Source organism: Stigmatopora nigra, chromosome 13 (assembly GCF_051989575.1).
Source record: "Stigmatopora nigra isolate UIUO_SnigA chromosome 13, RoL_Snig_1.1, whole genome shotgun sequence".
In the NCBI taxonomy this organism is placed as follows: domain Eukaryota; kingdom Metazoa; phylum Chordata; class Actinopteri; order Syngnathiformes; family Syngnathidae; genus Stigmatopora; species Stigmatopora nigra.
In genome coordinates, this window is record NC_135520.1 from 227,970 (window position 1) to 246,086 (window position 18,117).

Sequence of the window (18,117 nt, forward strand, 5' to 3'; positions counted from 1 at the left end):
TTTGATGTCCTACCATCTGTTTGGCCTCCAAGTAAGAAGAAGTTGGAGGATGCAAACACTCCCATTTGCCCACCAATAATCCATAGACTGGGCCTTTATTTTTCTTTTTCGACCTGAAAAGGGGGAATTTACAGGATGTGGGCTTTGCTCTCTTGCATGCAATGCAAGCGCTCTAGCAACCCAAGCTAATCCCCCCCCCCCCCCCCTCACCAAAGCTAATAAATGCACATTGTGCCGGCGATCTTCATACTTACTATTTACATTGTACAAACACACACACGTCCGTCCCGTTCCGCAACGCAAGAGTCTCTTTTGGGCGACAGAGCGGCTTAGCGGGCTTTGGCCACCAGCGTCTGACAGCGCGGGCACGGGCAGTCCGCCGCCGCCGCCGTGTAACGGCGACAACGGGGGCATCGGCGGCCGGTGGTGGGCGCCGCCGCTACGGTGTAGCGAGTCTCCTCCCGGATGACGCCACCTGAGCGCAAAGGGGGTTGGCCTGAGCCCGGACGCAAAGGCGTCTTTCGTGACCGAGCCACGGCGCTCGCTCACCTTCTAGGTTGATGAGGAAGGTGCCCCGGCTGACCACGGCGTCGGGGGAGAGGTCGCGGGGCACGGCGCCGGTCAGGTCCACGCGAGCCGACATCATCAGCTCCACCAGCTGGGAGGAGGTGGACGAGGGATCCTCTTGAAGGGACTGCAAGGTCAAAGAGACGGCCGGGGTTTTTAGTCCTTTTTTGAAAAAAAAAAAAAAAAACAGGAAAGAAACCTGGCTGACCTCACCTCCATGAGCTCAAAGAGGAGGCCCGGCTCGATGGCCACGGTGAGGTCGTACTGCGCGGCGTTTTTGCCCGGGATGGAGGACAAGAAGGAGTCCCGGATGGCGCATGCCCCCTCCACCGCCTCCTCCAGGCCCGGGCGCCGCCACACCGAGCTGCATTGGAGCCAGCCGCTCCTGAAGAGCGTCTCCTTTTCTGCGTGGGCGGGCCACACAAGAGAAGAGAAGCTTGAGCTCCAACTGGAACGGCCCCCGCCCCGGCGCCCCCGCCCCGGCGCCCCCGCCCCGGCACCCCCGCCCGCCTTGCTCCGTCACTTACCGCGGCGACCCGGCGAGTGCGCGTACGCCTCTTCGGCCAGATGAGGCAGGATGGGGGCCACGGATCTGGTCACCCCGTCCAGGATCTCCTCCAAGACCGTCTGACACGATCTCCGACCCGGCGAGTCCTCGGGATCGCAGTACAACCTGCCGAGAAAAGCCACGGCCAATGAATACAATTTGAAAAGACATCTTTTTGGGGAGGTGATTTAGCGAGCGGTAACTCCAATTTCCTATGTCGGAACCAAATTAAGCTCATGTCTTCCTAAGTAGAGGCGCCCATTGCGAGACGGCCGTCCAGTGTTGACCTCACCTGTCCTTGATGATGCTGAAATAAAAGCCGGAGAGCTCTCGGGTGATAAACGACTGGAGGAGGCGGACCACTCGACCGGCGTCAAACGTGTCGTAAGCGTCCGTCACCTTCAAAAAAAAAAAAAAAAAAAGGGGGTAGAACGCTAGGAAGCGGGAAAAAAAACATGGCCACCCATCCCCGTCGAGCCGTTACCTTCATGCTGTACTCGCGCAGCAGGTGCAGCATGTACTGGTCCACGTAGAACATCTCCTTGGGGTCCACGGCCAGTGTCCGCGGGTCGAAGCCGCCCAGGTTCCCCAGCAGGAAGCGCAAGGTGTTTCTGAGCTAACAGAGAATCAATAAAAGGGAAAAGACACACGGGTGGGTGGATGCCGGCCAGCCTACCTTGTTGATGTTGTCCCGGGCCGAGTCGAGGGCCGAAGCGCCGATCTGGACCTCGGAGAAGATGTTGGACTCGGCCACCCACCAGCGCAACGCGTCCGCTCCGTAGGCCGGCGTGCTGCCGTCCTGAGATTCCAGCGGACCATTGAACAGACAGTTGAGCTTTTTTGGTGGAAAAACCTGGACTCGGGTCGTCCGTACCTTGGCGCCGTTGATGACCGTGTCCGGATCCACCACATTCCCAACGGACTTGGACATCTTCTCGCCCTTCTCACTGACCGCAAAACCGTGGACCACCAGTGACCTGCTCGCCATGGCCGGCAAAAAAATGGCCCAGTCAGTTCGGGGTGATATCACTCACGGTGGTCTTGTCATTAGCCCGGAAACAATCATTTGGCTGGCGCATGACGTGAGGGTGGCCTTTACTCACTTGTAAGGCGCCTTGTTCCCCACGGCCACGCTGGTGAGCAGCGACGACTGAAACCAGCCTCCGATCTGGTCCTTCCCTTCCACGTAGACGTCCGCCTTCACGTCGGCCTCTTTGGGGGAAGGAAAGGCAAAGAAGGGCTCGTCATCGCTCCGACGAACCAAAGGTGGAGAGGCGGCTTTAGGCGAAGTTAGTTCTCGGAGTGCCGCGGCCGGCGGGAGCCAGAAGACCCGTCGTCGAGTGACCAAACGGTTGTTAGGAGGGATGCACCACAACAGTTTGGAAAAAAGTCCCCGGCGCCAAGAAGGAGCCGCGACTAAAGCCCGGCCAGAGTGAAGGGGGAGGGAGGGGGAAGGGAAGAAAGGAGCCAGTGCAAAAGCGCGAGCGCGCGCGCCGTCGGCCGTCAGAGTCGTTTTGGTTCCAACAACCTGCGAGCGGCGCTATGCGCCACGACGCCGGGAGCCAGTCCAGGCGAGACTCGAACCCCGAGGAGTCCGCCTCCGGCTCTTCTGGAAAAGGACAAGAAGGCGGCGTTGGAAAAGTCCCCATCGGGCCATCGGGGGCCGGTCCTCACGTCGGAGCTCAGCTCAAACCTTGTGCTGGAGCTTCCTTACGTCACATTAGAAAGCGGGCGGGGACCGCTTGGGCGATCGTTCACAGCCAACTTAGCCATGGCATTCTTTTCTTAAAAGGACTAACGGCAAAAGACTTCCTCCCACTTGATTCCATTTTCTATTATTCCAATCATCTGGCTGGCCGTTAAACTGGAGCATTTGATGAAGCGCTTGATCTCACCTTGCAGAACAGCCGCCCACGAAGTGCCGCTGTCAAACCAGATGTCCAGCACGTCCTCTCCGCGTACGTAGTCGCTGACTGCTCCTGCTTTACTCTGCAAAGAAAAAAATTATCAACTAAAGTACAGTAAAAGGTAGTACAGTCATCCCTGGAATATTGCCAATTCACTACTTTTTCACCCGCCATTAATTATTAAAAAAAAGTTGAAAATCCATTCCGAAACTCAAAAGTGGAATTAAAAATATATACTATATATTTAATAGGGGCGACCCTACTTTGCAATTGATATTGAAGGCGATATTGGAGGCATTACTGTAGGTCCGCTTTGACCTTTCTTACCTTCTTGAGGACATGGGTCGGGAGCAAAGCGTCCATGGGGAGCTCCCACCAACAGTCACTGCCCTTCTCCTTGAACAGAGCGGCCACGTGGCCCACCGTGTGCCTGCGGAAGGCGCCTTGAGACCCCGGAAAAGCTGGCGCGGGTTCGTCGGCGCGCTTACTTGTTGACCAGCGGCTGGCCGCTCTCTCGGTGGTAGAAGACGGGGATGGGCACCCCCCAGCTGCGCTGGCGCGAGATGCACCAGTAAGTGCGGCGGTCCAGCATGCTCAGCAGGCCGCCGCGGGCCGACTCGGGCACGACGCGGACCTTCTGCAGGGCGTCCTAGACACACACACACACACACACAGCAGAGACTTTGTTTTGAAAAGCAAGAGACAGCAATACCCGCTCGCTGTTTAATAGGATAAACCCTGTGTTCACTATGATTTAACTCTCTAACCGGCCGGGCACACCCTCCTTCCTCTCCGATATTCCCATATTACTGTAAATTGAAACACTCACTTTAGCTTTGGCCCTCAGGGCGCCCGTGTCGATAAACCACTGTTTGCTGGGTCGGATGAGAACGGGTTGCTTGGTCCTCCAGTCGTAGGGGTAACTGTGGAGCAGGTCCTCCTCCTTGAGCAAAGCACCGCACTCCTTCAGCATGCAGATGACTAGCAGGGAAAGAAATGGACGTGGCGCCGAAATGCAAATGGGTCCGCTGTGCCCGGCCGGGTACCTTTTTCGGTGCCTTCTCTAAAGACGGCTAGATTGTGCAATTCCGGGCCCGCCAGCTCCGTGAACTTTCCGTCCTCGTCCACCATGCACTCCTTAAAACGGGAGCGCCACAGTTGAATCCCCTCGCGGTGGTTTTTTTCTCTCCCATTCGGCCCGACGGGAGTCAAACGTACCACGGGGAGTTTAAAGTGAGAGGCCACGCCGTAATCCTCCATGCCGTGAGCCGGGGCCGTGTGGACCAATCCCGTTCCTTTGGCCATGGTCACGTGATTGGCGGGCAAGAGCGCCACTCGCTTGCCGGCGACGGTGGGATGCCCGCACACGCCGCCCTCCAGTTCCGAGCCTATCGGACGGAACGGCCAATGGATTCAGTGGCTGGTGTTTTTTTTTTTTTACGCAGAGAAGAAAGAGAAGTGCCTTACCGGTCAAAGTGGCCAGGCTCTCCAGTTCTGTTCCCAACACGGCGGCCATATTGGCGGTGCGCTCGGTGGCCATCAAGAGCAGTTGAGAGTTGTCTTTCCTTCTGGTCACAGAGTATCTGTGAAGATACGACACAATCTAAAACTACAAATAATGACATCCTAACCCGGTAATAATACAAATAGCGATTGATTATTGTTTTTTTTTCCGTACACGCCAGTAAGGACTACTCGATCACAGGCCGGTGGCTACTTACTGGGCATTTGGCATGTAGCAGATAGCCTGGTTAGCAGGGATAGTCCAAGGCTGCGTGGTCCACACCAACACAGAAACATTATCCTGAGCTGAAGACAAAAATGAATAAGAAGAAGAATGAGGAGGCTCAGAAAAAAAAATCCCTTTTTCTGAGTGACATAGAAGAAATTACTTTCAATCGACGCCATCTTGGGAGGCAGCGTGACGAGTGGGAATGTGGCGTAGATGGTCTTGCTGAGATGCTCGGGGTTGTACTCCAATTCGGCCTCTGCTAAAGCGGTTCTAACAGAAAAACATCAAATGAAAAAATTCAGACATATGAAAAGACCAATCCTCAAATGGCTGAAATTGTTGGCTCAAAACATTGCAGGAGCCAAAATCTTCAAATGCGACCAATCCGATTTACCAAGAGCAAATTGGAAAAATTAGATTCTCAAGCATTTCTTTTCTTCGTCTGTTGCTAAAGGTGAATTTACAAATAGGGTCAAGTATGATTTTCAAACACAAATGATGCACTACAGGTGACTTTTTAAGAGGGAATAGGCTCAACAATGGCGGCGGCCGACAAAATCTTTTTGTCCGTTTCCGACAAAGTAGAAATGCTAATGTGCTTACCTCGATGAAGGAGACCAAAAAACCGGCTTGTAATCTTGATAGATGAGCCCCTGAAAAAAGGATAAGACAGTGAAAACAATGTCGCGGACCAATCCAAAAGCTTTCCCAAAGATATTCCCAAGTGAAAATTTCGGAAAAAGTCAAAGCTTTTCAAATGTTGTGGTCGCTTTGACGGCTGCGGAACTACATTTTGATGACCCACCTTGCCGTGCATCTCCTGGAAGACTTTGAGCTGAGCCGCCTCGTAGGCGCCGTCATAAGTGTAGTAGCACTTCTCCCAGTCGGCCATCACCCCCCAGCGTTGGAAAGCGGCTTTCTGGCGATCCGCGGCCCCCTTGGCAAATTGGCGAGCTGCGTGCGTGGCGGGGGGGACAACGGCCCATTTTCGCTAATGCAAAGGAACGCCAGTTTGCGCCGCGGCGTTTGTTTTCTCACCTTTCTTTCTGATCTGCAGGGGATCCAGATCCGCCGTGCCCAGTTGGCCCAGAGCTTTAAGCTCGATGGGAAGACCGTGGCAGTCCCAGCCCGGGACGTAGTGGACCTGTCGGCCTCGGAGCATCTCGAAACGGTTGTGGATGTCTTTTAGGATCTGGATTGGGCCAACAACAAAACAAAAAAAACCAAACAAACAATCAATAAATAACACTGCTGATCAAGACTAAAAATAGAATGTCTCTCGGTTGACCTTGTTGAGAGCGTGTCCCACGTGCGGGTCGCCATTAGCGTACGGGGGTCCGTCGTGAAGACAAAACTTCTTGCCCTTGCGCTCGCTCTGCCAGCTGTACAGAGTGGGAAAGCCACTCTGCTACAAACAAAACAAAGAAGCACAAGTTGAAGACATAACACATTCAATCTGCCACGCGGGCTTGAAACCAAATGCACATTGACCATCCACAAACCGACAACTGTTCATCTACTGGTTGCTTTTAACGGCACTAGACGTCCAATCCATTTGGACTGGCGGCGAATGACAGCCAACCCATCGTCGAGTTCAAAAATACCTTCTGGTCGACATATAATATCGAAATACTCAAGTAATAGACCCATACGTTGAGACAGTAGGATTGTTTTCAACCAGTTCGAATGTTTTATTCCAGTTAGCACTGACTTAAAGGCTTGCGTTGATTTTGTAATGTAACGCAACTTTGGGGGTTCCTCATGTGACGGAAATAGATAAGCCCACCACCGTCACTTGTATTTTAAATGGCATTGTAGAGTATAAATACTATAAAAGTATGACACAAACAGAAAGTTAGTTTTACCTCTTGTATCTCCACCTCCCTGTCGAGTAGTTTCTGTCCCGTTAGCTTCATGGGAAACTCGGTCCGGGGAAGTAGCACGGTGTCCCGGTACAGTCCCTGAGCAGAGACCGGCTCTGCGGACTGGGGGCTAGGACTGGAACTGGGACTAGGACTGGGACCAGGACTGGGACTGGAGCTAGAGCTGGGCCGGGAGCTGCCATTGCCCTCGCCCCCGGAAACGGCATGCCATCGGCTAGTGCTACACAAAAAAGACCGCCGGAGGAGCTCCCCTCCTCGGTCACATTTCCTTCCCCATCTCGTTAGCGCTCGGTTTACGGTCGAAACACCGCACAGCAGCATCGATGTCGAAAAATGGCCGAGTTTACTCAGCGTGAGGACAAAATCCGGCGGTGTTTGTCGCGTCCTTTAGCACTCGGTCTTGTTTCTGCCGGAAGAACTTGATAGGTGCACAACTACGGAAACGGATTCCAAACACAATATGCGCGCATGCGCGGAGCAGTTATGCACAAATAACACTAATAAACAAACACATGTATATTATCAATACATAAATATTTTTTTTAAAAAGTAGTCAACATAATAAATATTTAGTAGTATAGAATTGTACTGCAATACGTCAGCGCATACTTTGTCTTGGTGGCTTGCCGTATTTTGCTGTCCAAGATGGCTGCGCACGGGCAAACGAATCTCATCGGAGAGAGAAGATGCCATGAAAACATTCAACGTCAAAGCAAAAATTTCTTTTTCTGACGGAGTCGCGTTTAGATTCGAGTTGGAATATGAATTGGGTCCGCCTGAACGAACAGGTGCGTTCGGACTGCGAGGAGTTGCTCGCTCGCTTCCAACAAACCGACTCCGTCCGCTTTGACGTGTTCTCCAAAATATGGAAGGAAATGAAATTTGGACAAATATTTTAGTAAGTTATACTTGGGCGTTCGGAATCATGACAATGAGTATTTAAGACGTATCAACCTTTGAATGGTTTCATTCCATCATAGGCTCCATGAGTAAGACTAGTAAACAAACAACAACAACAAGTTTTGCTGCATCTTATTTACAAACGAGTTAAAAATATATATATTTAAAACGTCGTTTACTTTTATTTTAACGTTAACATAGGAGTGACATGATATAATTCAACTATTCTCAGAGCAACTTTGCCAATATGATCTCTTTTTGTTGTGGCATCACAGTGGTACCGTCGGGCGCGAGAAGCGAGCGTTCAGTCAACTGGTGTTGGACGTGGCCGTCGGCTACTTCATGCCCCCGTTCAGTTTCCAAATACGAGTGGGAGGACTTTACCTGATCTACAGTCTTTACCACTGCCAGACGGCCTCGCCGCGTGTGGGGGTGAGCTTTGGATTTGCTTTCATTCTCCTTTCCAGTCCATCTGACGGCACCCGTCCATCTCCAGATCTCTGTGGCGCTGAAGGACTGGGATGACGTGCTGAGTTTGGAGAAAGACGCGTTGGGATCCCGGCACCTGGACGCCGTCTATGTCCTCCGACAGCTGCTCTCCTGCAAGGCCTTCCGCTTCACCGCCATGCCCACTTCGGTCAGCGAGTGGCCAGTCAAAAGCAGAAAAGTGCTTTTCAAAAAAAACTAAAACAACCGCTTCTTCTTGCAGCTGAAGTTCAAAAAGAGCAGGAAGGCCGAGGGCTCTCGGCTGCGGGACAAGTTTGTGGCCAGAGCGCGAGCCCCGCAGGAACTTCTGGACAGGGACGCCATGGAGGTGAGTGAGTTACCGTGGCACGCCGTGGGTGAGAGAACTCCTTTGTGACAACGCCGCCGCCGTCCTCACAGGAGCTGGCCAACGTCCACGATCTGTACCACAAGCTAAAGTTGTCCGTCTGCGCCGAGTCGTCGGAGGGGAAGCGCTCGGGGATGGACCTGATTCGCCCAAATATAGTCCAAAAGCTACGAGGGTGCGTTCTGACTTTCAACGACTGGCAGAGCAATAATCAGCTGGTGGGTCAGGTCAGAGTCTGGACTGGTTTTTTTTTTTCTGCGACGTGTCCTCACAGTTCACATGTCTTCTGTCAGGAAGCGGACGACAACAACGAAGAAGGCGGCGGCGGCGGCGGCGGCGACGTCGACGGCGGCCAGGGAACTTCTTTGCGAACTGAGGTGAGCGCCAGAATTTAGTCGGCATTTAAGGCCACGAGACGTCTAACCGCCGCATCTCCTTCAGAGTTCCCAAAGAGCTCGACTTCTGTCGTCCATCAAGTCCAGAGCGTACGGACAGGCCACCGAGGTTGGTTGTTGTCGTCTCGCTCTGCCCATATTTGCCCGTGAGTGAAGGTTCCGCGTGATGCTAAAAGCCGCCTCCTGTTTCCAGTCTTGCAAGTCACGGCGCCATCGGCAGGTGGAACTGGACGTTGGCGATCGGGCCGGCCCCGCCTCTCCAAAAAAGGCCGCCAAGGTGTCCCTCAAGGCCAGGACTCAAGAGAACCTTTGTACCGTCGGTGAGTGTCTCCTTCGCTTGCCGAAAAGGTGCCCACATTTGGAGTGATGTCGCTGTTGTTTGTCGTCAGCTGCTTTGAAGAAAGAAGCTCCCACGGTCACTCGAATCCATCGTCTCGTCACTCTGGAGCGCTGCAAATTTCAAGGTCTATTACCAACTTCATTCATGGGTCACATCCGATACACTCAAATGAATTGAAAATGGCCGCTAACAATCCATCTTTTGGTGTTTTCAGGAAAACAAGAAGAAAACAACTCAATGACCACTGGATTGGAATGATGTTGACGTTTTCAATTGGACAATAGAACGATAGCAAGGAGGAGCTCAGCATCTATTTTAAACCTTTTAAGCTATGGTGAACATGTAAAAAATGACTGGCTTGTTGTCATTTTTGACTAAATGAATTTTTACAATTTCAGCAATTCTGGCTGTGACGTCACAGTCGATGATTATCATTGAGAAAGAAATTATGCTTTTATGAATTATTGGTAGATTTTTTCCTGTTTTTAGTATTACTACTATTTTGGGTCAATGTAAAAACAATTCATTTTACTTTAGGTCAATCTGGCAGCCAAATGACTCCAATGGTTCTGTAAATATTCAATAAAACTTGACATGGAGTATTTTGTTTGTTGTTGAATGTTGATTTTTAGTGATTTATCTCGCAAAGCCCCATTTTACGCCCATTTCCTAGCGTCCGCGAATGCGTCCCTCGCTAGCTAGCGGGCGTGCAGAACCCGGATGTTGTTCCACATCTGACAGCGCTCGACAGGGAGGAAAAGGGGAGGGAGGAAAAGGGGCAGGGAGGGATGCTCGAAGGGAAGGAAGGAAGGCCGCCGACCGAGACCGAGTCGCCGTCGGCCCTGCCGTCGCCGCCTCAGCCGCCGCAGCCGCCGCAGCCGCCGCAGCCGCCATGGCCTCCGACAGTAAGTAGCAGCCAAAGAGCCAGCGGGCGTTTGTCTGTCGCGTAACCGCCTCTTTGCGTGCCGCCCTCGGCTCGACCGCTTTGCAATGACACAAGCGCTCGCTCGCTCGTCTCATTTCCATAAGCGACAACCACCAAGTCTCCCTTTTTTTTATTTTATTTACGTGCACTTGCGCGAACAACCGATGAATTATTGGACTAGTAGCGTTTGACGGTATTTTTTTCTCCTGGGTTTATTTTTAGCCCTGCGCGATCAAGGCTGAATGATGCTAGCTGTATTCCGATTTTTCTCTCCTTGTAATTCAATTATTATTCACAATAGTGCTATTTTTGTTCTTGTTAATAATCCTTTTAAAAAAGAGAGTCAACGTACTTCATTAGTAACAATAAATATTTCATCTTTCTTTCTCATTCAAAAAAGGAGAAAACAGTCAATGTTATGTTTTATCTTAAAGAAGGGGACATTTTGTGGATTATTTTGTTTTAAAACAACGACTATACCAAAAAAGTAAATATTTTATGACTTGGTGAAAGGTTTATGTAAAATAACATTAAATATTCCCAAATTTCACAATGGCTCTATTTTCGGAGGATGGCCTCCATTCAATTCAAATTCTATTTTAGCAAGAAATCAAGTGAATCCGAGTGCCTGACTTATTTTTGTGGGTCGCCTAAAATGAGCAACAGGCCAAAGTCCACCCGAGCGGAGCCGTTTCCAGCTGATGCTGGGTGGTTACCACGGTAACCAGGTGCACAGCTTCTCCCTCTTTGTGCCGATCGGATTCCCGAGCGTTTATTTGGAGTGGTGCACGTTTTTCTACTGCTAAAACAAATTCCTCGGCCTTGTTTGCTCGCAAAGCCGCAGGCAGCGCATGTGCCGGCCCTCTTTGGCGTGGCCTCCCCGGCACCGCACGGAAACGACGGTAGCCGCAGGTCTAGGCAAAAAAAAACAGAAGCGCCGGGACAGGATCAGAGTTAAGGAGGAGGAAGGAGAATGTACGCAAAGTTTAGAAGGAGCTCCTGGTTGTGGGACCAGTTGAGGAAGTGAAGAAGAACATGAGCGCCCAGGCCAACTCCACGGCGCCACCATCCACAGACAGTGAAAGTAGGTGGAGCTTGACCATCACGTGAGTTGGGAATACCCAAAAAGGCCCGTTCAACTCTTCAGTTGGCATGGCTAATGGGAACTTTTGGTTAACGGCTTTCACTTGACTTTAAATGATGTCATTGGCTATTGGTGTTGACTGGGAGGGGCCGCTTCCTATCTGATATCGTTACGTGTAATGACATATAGTTGCGTTTTGGAAAAAAAAACACATTTTCAACGTGTCGTATCGTATTTTGAAGTAGTATTCCATTCAATTCTTATTGAAAACCCCATTTTTATAGTAGAAAGGGCTGCCATGTGACGTCACCAAACATAGCGGTTTTGAGCCACCAGGTGGCGTCAGAATACCAACGCCCACATGCCGAGAGCATTTCCGAAACATGGTTCTGCTATACTTTAGACTTCGACAAAGGAAAGGACGCAACTCACCGACTCGGAGAGATGCATTTTTGCGGATTGGGCTTCGGGTTGGCATTTGTGGGCGCCATGTCGCTTGGGATTGACGGGCTCTCACTTGGCCTTCCGTTCCGTGTGCGTGCCTCGGATTTGAACGCTTGTCGATCCGCCGTTTGCTCTCGCTCCAAGGTCACACAGCCTGTGAGACACAAGACAAATTAAAATTGCAACTTCTTTTTTAGCTGCGAAAAGTAGAGCCCCCTCTCCCATTTATCACCATCCAATCAACATGCCCGAATGTACGCATTTTAAAAAAAAATCATGTTTCATTTGACAATTGGAAGTCGTCTTAATTAAATTTCTATGAAAAATATATCCATCCATTCAAATCGCTCATCCTCACAAGGGTCGCGGGGGTGCTGTAGCATATCCCATCCCACTACGGGCTTCCCTATTTCCAACCGTACAATTACCGACGCTGCGCCGACGTTGGGCGCCATGGTAACACTGGACCTTTTTCCACGCGGGCGGCAAACGATGACTCATTTGACTCGAATACGCAGAGAAGCGCGGTGGTTGCCACGGCAATGCTCCTTCACAGGTTCGAGTCGCCCGCATTTGCTTGCGTTCCGGCGTGTCCGGCGATCCGCCCGCGACACCATGGCCTCTTTGTGTTTGTCAGCCGAGGGCAGGAGATCCGTTTTACGAGCCCACCTGAAGGCAACGTGACCTTCTCCTTCCTAATCCCACCCTTTTGTATTTCTGACTTTTTTGAAATTGTCATGTTCCGAAATGGACTGACAAGTTTGACACGAAAATGACGTTGTGTTGTTGTGTTTGTGTGTTCCATGCTGCGTGTGTGTGTGTGTGTGTGTAGGTTGTCTGTTAGTGTGGTCTGATCAGTGTGTCATTGTGTGTCCCCTCTTCCTCCTGCAACCAGTCACGTCGGAGGCGGTGGGCTTCCTGTCGGCGGTGGGGGTGCTGGTGGCGGCCCTGGCGCTGGTCTTCCTCTACATCAACAAGACCCTCTGCTTCTCCAAAATGGGCGGGGCCCCGTGTACCGAGCAGCAAGAGGGGTCGCGCCGGCGCGCCGGGAAAGAGCGCTCGCGCCCGGGCCTCGGTGAGACGCCCGTCACCACATGCGTCTGGTCAAATCCTCATGGGTTGCTCAAATTTCCGGAGAGACCATTTTAATGAGGGACGTTTACCATGGATGGCTATTGGCTGCCGTTCACGGTTTCAGATGAAGTTGCTTTGTGGCTTTTTTTTTAAAAAAAAAAAGCAAAGTAACTTTGGCCCATGACATAGCAATCATCCTCCAAATAAGTCAATTGTGGCTTTCCCTACTCTTTAGTTTCAATGTCCTTTTTTCTTGGTTGGCATGGAAAGGTGGGTGTGGTCCTGGCGCCACCGTCTTGGGAAAAAGTCAACACAGGCGTCAAAGCAAACAGGCCTCGGGGACCGGGGACCAAATCCGGCGGCGGGATGTGCCGGGACGGGCCCGGCCGGTCGGACGGCAAACAAGACGTTATCCGTTAAGAGCCTTTGATTGTCTGCTATTTGGTGCCCGTGCAGGCGGGACGTCCAGCGCGGACGACAACGACGACGACGACAACGACGACAACGACGACGACGACCGCTCGTCCTCGGACAGCGACAACCGGGAGATGAGCAACTTTGAGATCTCCGTGTCGCGTTCGCAGACTTTGCGAACGGCGCCGCCCCAAGTCGGAGGCCCAGACCACTTCTCCCATTCATCGGAGCGGCGGGACGCCGGCGGCGAGCCGTCCGATTCGGAAGGTAAACCTCGGGGGGGAAACGCCCGCCGCTCGGCCCGGGTCCGACTGACGTCCACGTTTTTTCTCTCAGACCGCGCCGTGGTCCAGGTGGAGTGTCACGGCCGGCGTCCGGACGAGTCGCGGGGGGTGCCGGAGGGACCCTCGCTCCGGCGACAGTATTCCTTGGAGCCGATGGAGGAAGGTCCCGCCCCTTCGGCCCCCGAACTCCCGACGGTCGAGTCGGAGGAGGCGGAGCCCACCCCCGCCGTGTGGGAACCTCAGGTCAGGTTTCTCTGTTGAATTCTATCAATAAAGGCTATCAAAGCCAAGATTATTTTAGTGGAGAAAATGAGTCACCGTGCGTTGGGCGGGTTCTCCTCTTCCGCCACGTGACGTCCGTCCGTGGCACCTTTCAGGACGTGGACGGGGACGCTGCGGCCTCCCCCCCGCAGCCGGTGCTGTCCAAGTGCTGCGACCTGCTGATTTCGCTGGAGTACCGGGCGTCCAGCGAGAAGCTGCTGGTCACCGTGGCCTCGGCCAGGGATCTTCCCCAGCGCGGACGTAGCGGCGGCGCCACCGAGGCCTGGCAGGTGCGCCTGGTGCTCCTGCCGGCCAAGAAGCAGCGGCGCAAGACCTGGCCCAAGCGGGCGGCGTCGGGGCGCCCGGACGTCACCTTCGGACAGACCTTTGCCCTGACGCGGGTGGAGGCCTCGCGGCTGGCCGCCTCGGCGCTGCGCTTCCGCGTCTACGCGCTGGAGGGCCGGCTGGCCCGCCGCCGGAGGATGATGGGCGAGAAGCTCCTGCCGCTGGCCGCCGTGGACCGGGCCGGAGGGTGCGCCCAGCTCAGGCTGCTCCTGGAGCCCCGCGCCGACATGAAGGTGCGCCTCCGAAGCGGGTGGGCGTCCGTTCGGGGGCCGCCCGCTCTCAAACGCGCGCTGGCTCCTCCCCAGAGCCTGGATTCGGAGTCCAGCCTGGCGGCCGAGGACCCGTCGCCGACCGGCGCCGCCGTCCCCGAACTCCTGGTGGGGCTCTCGTACAGCGCCGCCACCGGCAGGATGTCCGTGGAGATCATCAAGGGGAGTTGCTTCGGGAACGCCGCCGCCAACCGACCCCCGGGTAAGTCAACCCACTTGTGTAAAAGCACAATAGTGGAGGTAGTAGTGCTTGTCAACACACCGTGGCTTCAAATCAGCTGAGCTGACTGACAAACTTGACGCATCGGGGGTTGGGTTCGGTGTGGGAGGAGGAGGGGGGGGGCAGCTTTTGGCTCAGGCCGCCGTCCAGAAGAGACCGACCGAGCTGACTGACCAACTTGGAAGGTGTGGGGGTTGGGTTGTGACAAGCAGCTGAAGCCAATCCACTGATTGCAGTCGCAGGACATTTAGTATTGCGGAAAGTTTTGCTGTGTCCAAGTTGAAAGCAAAGCACTCACTTTTGGCCTTGTTTTGTTTGTTTGTCCAGCTCTGTTAAATAAATGCCTAGTCTTAGGGGATGCTATGTCTTCCCTCGTATGTCCAATGCTTTAATTTCTTTGGGGCGCTCACTCTCTCTTCAATTGTTAAAAGTTTGCAATTTGATGGCCCATGTTTGAAATAGGTCCAAAAAAAAGAGGTTTGCACTGGCTGCTTAGTGTTTTCCAACCACCCACCCATCACACACATAGCTGACAAAATCGAATCAACGGGGGTTGGGCTACCGTGTGAGAGGGTGAGGGCTATCCTGTACCTACGGAGCTGACTGACCAACTTGAAACGGTGGGGGTTGGGTTGTGACCAGCAGCTGATGCCAATCCACTGATTGCACACGCAGGACACTTAGTATTGCAGAGAGTTTTGCTCTTTCGAAGTAGAAATCAAAGCACCCCCGCACTCCCTTTGTTTAGTTTGCCTTTCCCCATGAAATGAACGCCTATAGGTACTGGCTTTTCAATGGGTCCAAGTTTGAAAGGAGTCCCCAAAAAAGTCTCTGATTGTACTCACGTTCCTTACTTTGCCGTGTCAGACACCTTCGCCCGCCTGACGCTGCTGAACTCGGCGGGCCAGGAGATGTGCCGCTGCCGGACGTCGCTGCGGCGCTCGCAGCCCAACCCGGTGTACAAGGAGAGCTTCGCCTTCCAGGTGGCGCTCTTCCAGCTGTCGGACGTGACGCTGACGGCGTGCGTGTACGGCCGCCGGGGGCTCAAGCGCAAGGAGATGATCGGCTGGGCCGCGCTGGGCCGCAACGCCAGCGGCCGCGAGGAGAGCCTCCACTGGAGGGACATGAGGGACGGACGCGGGACGCAAGTGCGGCGCTGGCACGTCCTCCTGCCGGCGTGACCTGTCGCCAGACCAAAAGAAAACAAAAAAATTTTTTTTTTTTTGGAACATTGGAAGGAAAACATCTTTTTTTTTTCTTCTTTTCTACTCACTCCAAATGAAAAGGAAAGCTCAGCCAACGATTTTTGATGCCCGGAAATGGAGACTTTCTATTTCATTAAGGGTCAATTTGTTTATAAAAAAAGATCATGTATTATTTTCTGTTGCATGTTTTTCTTTTAGTCATGAAATTCATTTCTGGTGGGTGATTTCAACAATGGATGTATTCTTTATCCGGTGGTATTTGATGCGTTTCCTTTGGGGAGACGGCAAAGGAGACATCTTTTGGTCCATCCCTGTCTTGCACTTTTTTTCCATTTCTTTTGTGGATGCCAATAAATGGACTGCCTGCCGTTTTGTGTCTGACATATCCTGCCTCAACAAAACACTAGATTTCTTTCTCTTCACAAAAAAAAACTCTTAGATAAACAAAAAACGAGTTAAAGTGACCCCGTTCTCCCCCTTGGTTTTAAGTGTGTGCGAACTTACCGGATAGGAAATAAAGCGGTCCAGGACCGGACCGGACTGTCTCCTAGCGACGGCGAGCGGCACGCTCGCTCAGCCTCCGTGGGGACCAATCACGCGCCGTGCTTGTTGCCGTGAGCGACTGGACATCTTTCAGGAGCCTCTGCATGCAACACACACACACACACACGTACGACAGATGATCGGCACGGAATCGCACAATTCCACTCAGGTAAATTCCACGTTACTTTGGGACGATTTGGACTGATGGCTCTGTGTGTGTGTGTGTGTGTTGTCATCTTTGTGCTTTCCCGTGTGTGGATCCTATTACAAGTTTAGGTGAGCTTAACGAGAGTACATTTCTGCTCTGTGTTTTTCTATGTAGATGATCTCTGCGTTTATGTAAGTGTGCTGTCACCTACAATGTGTTTATTTATTTTCTATCTTACCTAGTGTGGGTTTTTTATGTGTTACTCATGAGTTAGTGTTTTTCTATGTGCTACACATGCATGCGTGTGTGTGTGTGTGTGTGTGTGTGTGTGTGTGTGAGTCAGAGTAGCAACACTTCCCACGGCCAAGCAAGCACAGCGAATATTTGTGAAATATGAAAAAATGAAAAGACTCACCCTTCCACACTACAAATGACGATAGTCTACCGCCGTCTTTGGCATTTTGCCCACGCTGATGTAAGTTAAACCTTGACGTGAAATGGACATCCAACGACAGGAATGACTTGGCAAAAGTTCCATATTATTTTTCCAAAAAATGGCTGTGTATGACTTCCGTTCTTGCAAAGAGTTAAAGGTCACAAGTGTCCTCTTCTGAATAGCTGTCCTCTCGCTCGCATTCCACGGCTGCCGCGCTTCCCCGTCCGAAAGGATTGGACGCCGGACTGAATGGCTTTTCTCCGTTGGCAGAAGCGCACGGCGAGGTGGCCTGAGGCGCCGTGGCTGCGGGCCACGGCCTAAAAGGCTCCGGGCCGGAGGGTTGCCGGCCGCTTCCGCTACCCGGAGAGTCCATGAGGTGGCCGTGGGTCCTCGGGCCAAGCGTTCGACCACGTCCAAGGTCGCCTACTTCAAGAGGAAATATGCGCAGGAGGAGCTTCTGCGGCCCGGCCCACCAGGACATTTGCAAAAAGTCCAAAATTCATTCTTTTCTGGTTTTCCACGGACAAGGCCTGCCCTCGACTTGATTCTCGCTCTGTTTTGTCTCTGATCCCGCAGGAGGAGCGGACCTGCGTCCTCAAGTTGTCCCTGGAGAAGCTGCGCTTCCTGGAGGAGCCCGAGGCCTACCTGCGCCGCTCCGTCCTTATCAATAACCTCCTCAGAAAGATCCAGCGTGAGGAAGAGGAAGAGGAAGCGGACGGGAAGAGGGCCAAGGTCTCCTGCTTGGAGCAAGTCCAGCATGCCGCCACCTTTCTTGTGGACCAGCACGGCTGACTGGACGCGAGCGGCTCTCGGCGGACGAGAATCTTCTGTTCCAATTGGAGACTTTCTGCCCAGATGGAATGGCTCTCTCGGGTCTCTCGGCTCTCTCGGGTGATTGGTCGCTGGCCGACCCGATTGTAACCTAGACCTGTTGGTGGGGAAACGATGAAATGCTGACCCCTGGCGGAAAGATGTTTGCATTCCAGATTTCTGGCATTTTTTGAATTTGTTTTTTTACCATCCTGCGTTGAATCGATACTTAATTTTTCATGGGGTTGATTTGAACAGGACTTTAGTCGATATTTGATGGTCTTTAATCGATGTTTTCAATGATTTTTTAATGACATTTTGTTATTCTGCATGGGAATGAACGATTGGCTTCATTCTTTTGGATTTTCAATGTTGCATTTTTGTGCTCCACCTCAAGCTGTCCGCGGCTTTTGTTGAACGTATATTTCCTGATGATAAATCAAGCGCTTGAAACCAAGTGTGGATCTATCAATTTTGTAGCTCGTGCAAAGAAATAGCCGCCTGAAAGCAGCCCTTTGCACTTTGCGTAAAACATCTTGACCAAATGAAATG

The 18,117-nt window shown here is 52.3% G+C and overlaps 3 protein-coding genes and 1 long non-coding RNA gene across 9 annotated transcripts; 2 read left to right on the top strand and 2 right to left on the bottom strand.

Moving 5' to 3' along the window:
* Nucleotides 1-59: 59 nt before the first annotated feature.
* iars2 (isoleucyl-tRNA synthetase 2, mitochondrial) lies at nucleotides 60-7,454 on the bottom strand. Of its 3 annotated transcripts, none has more exons than XM_077731445.1 (25): nucleotides 7,246-7,453; nucleotides 6,619-7,070; nucleotides 6,042-6,161; nucleotides 5,792-5,945; nucleotides 5,559-5,707; nucleotides 5,357-5,406; nucleotides 4,914-5,023; nucleotides 4,743-4,830; nucleotides 4,489-4,604; nucleotides 4,240-4,409; nucleotides 4,068-4,158; nucleotides 3,851-4,002; nucleotides 3,510-3,670; nucleotides 3,349-3,451; nucleotides 3,010-3,103; nucleotides 2,643-2,723; nucleotides 2,218-2,326; nucleotides 1,989-2,091; nucleotides 1,791-1,913; nucleotides 1,599-1,730; nucleotides 1,407-1,513; nucleotides 1,095-1,240; nucleotides 781-971; nucleotides 550-694; nucleotides 60-475 (listed from the first exon to the last, which is right to left on the bottom strand). In XM_077731445.1, the coding sequence occupies exons 2-25, from the start codon at nucleotides 6,955-6,957 to the stop codon at nucleotides 330-332; spliced, it is 3,180 nt and encodes a 1,059-aa protein (XP_077587571.1). In that variant the 5' UTR covers nucleotides 6,958-7,070; nucleotides 7,246-7,453; the 3' UTR covers nucleotides 60-329. The 3 variants fall into 3 exon arrangements, 2 of the variants coding, with proteins under 2 accessions (XP_077587571.1, XP_077587573.1); XR_013328359.1 differs by having other exon boundaries at nucleotides 327-475; nucleotides 776-971; nucleotides 7,246-7,454; XM_077731447.1 differs by lacking the exon at nucleotides 2,643-2,723 and having other exon boundaries at nucleotides 7,246-7,449.
* LOC144206450 (snRNA-activating protein complex subunit 1-like) lies at nucleotides 7,128-9,705 on the top strand. Of its 3 annotated transcripts, none has more exons than XM_077731453.1 (10): nucleotides 7,128-7,424; nucleotides 7,812-7,968; nucleotides 8,033-8,173; nucleotides 8,246-8,350; nucleotides 8,422-8,595; nucleotides 8,662-8,745; nucleotides 8,810-8,872; nucleotides 8,957-9,083; nucleotides 9,153-9,227; nucleotides 9,318-9,705. In XM_077731453.1, exons 2-10 carry the CDS (start codon nucleotides 7,879-7,881, stop codon nucleotides 9,359-9,361), a joined length of 903 nt encoding a protein of 300 aa, XP_077587579.1. In that variant the 5' UTR covers nucleotides 7,128-7,424; nucleotides 7,812-7,878; the 3' UTR covers nucleotides 9,362-9,705. The 3 variants fall into 3 exon arrangements, with proteins under 3 accessions (XP_077587579.1, XP_077587577.1, XP_077587578.1); XM_077731451.1 differs by having other exon boundaries at nucleotides 7,133-7,534; XM_077731452.1 differs by having other exon boundaries at nucleotides 7,135-7,534; nucleotides 8,422-8,586.
* Nucleotides 9,706-9,838: 133 nt separating this feature from the next.
* syt16 (synaptotagmin XVI) lies at nucleotides 9,839-15,996 on the top strand. Of its 2 annotated transcripts, none has more exons than XM_077731448.1 (7): nucleotides 9,839-10,008; nucleotides 12,389-12,631; nucleotides 13,087-13,311; nucleotides 13,381-13,571; nucleotides 13,706-14,167; nucleotides 14,240-14,405; nucleotides 15,291-15,996. In XM_077731448.1, exons 1-7 carry the CDS (start codon nucleotides 9,996-9,998, stop codon nucleotides 15,602-15,604), a joined length of 1,614 nt encoding a protein of 537 aa, XP_077587574.1. In that variant the 5' UTR covers nucleotides 9,839-9,995; the 3' UTR covers nucleotides 15,605-15,996. The 2 variants fall into 2 exon arrangements, with proteins under 2 accessions (XP_077587574.1, XP_077587575.1); XM_077731449.1 differs by having other exon boundaries at nucleotides 9,840-10,008; nucleotides 12,452-12,631.
* On the bottom strand, nucleotides 10,738-18,109 carry LOC144206451 (uncharacterized). Its single transcript, XR_013328360.1, has 5 exons — nucleotides 16,735-18,109; nucleotides 16,133-16,271; nucleotides 15,269-15,605; nucleotides 11,545-11,710; nucleotides 10,738-10,942 (listed from the first exon to the last, which is right to left on the bottom strand). It is a non-coding gene; the product is annotated as an uncharacterized LOC144206451 (long non-coding RNA).
* Nucleotides 18,110-18,117: the final 8 nt, after the last annotated feature.

Coding starts and splice junctions, on each gene's coding strand:
- iars2 (XM_077731445.1), bottom strand. CDS start 6,957: ATGCTGCTGTGCGGTGTTTCGACCGTAAACCGAGCGCTAACGAGATGG. Junction 4,003..4,067: donor TAGAGAAGGCACCGAAAAAG/GTACCCGGCCGG, acceptor TTTCCCTGCTAG/TCATCTGCATGCTGAAGGAG. Junction 3,452..3,509: donor GGCCAGCCGCTGGTCAACAA/GTAAGCGCGCCG, acceptor CGCCTTCCGCAG/GCACACGGTGGGCCACGTGG.
- LOC144206450 (XM_077731451.1), top strand. CDS start 7,398: ATGAATTGGGTCCGCCTGAACGAACAGGTGCGTTCGGACTGCGAGGAG. Junction 7,535..7,811: donor AAATTTGGACAAATATTTTA/GTAAGTTATACT, acceptor GTGGCATCACAG/TGGTACCGTCGGGCGCGAGA. Junction 8,174..8,245: donor TCACCGCCATGCCCACTTCG/GTCAGCGAGTGG, acceptor TTCTTCTTGCAG/CTGAAGTTCAAAAAGAGCAG.
- syt16 (XM_077731448.1), top strand. Junction 12,632..13,086: donor GCGCTCGCGCCCGGGCCTCG/GTGAGACGCCCG, acceptor GTGCCCGTGCAG/GCGGGACGTCCAGCGCGGAC. Junction 13,572..13,705: donor CCGCCGTGTGGGAACCTCAG/GTCAGGTTTCTC, acceptor GGCACCTTTCAG/GACGTGGACGGGGACGCTGC.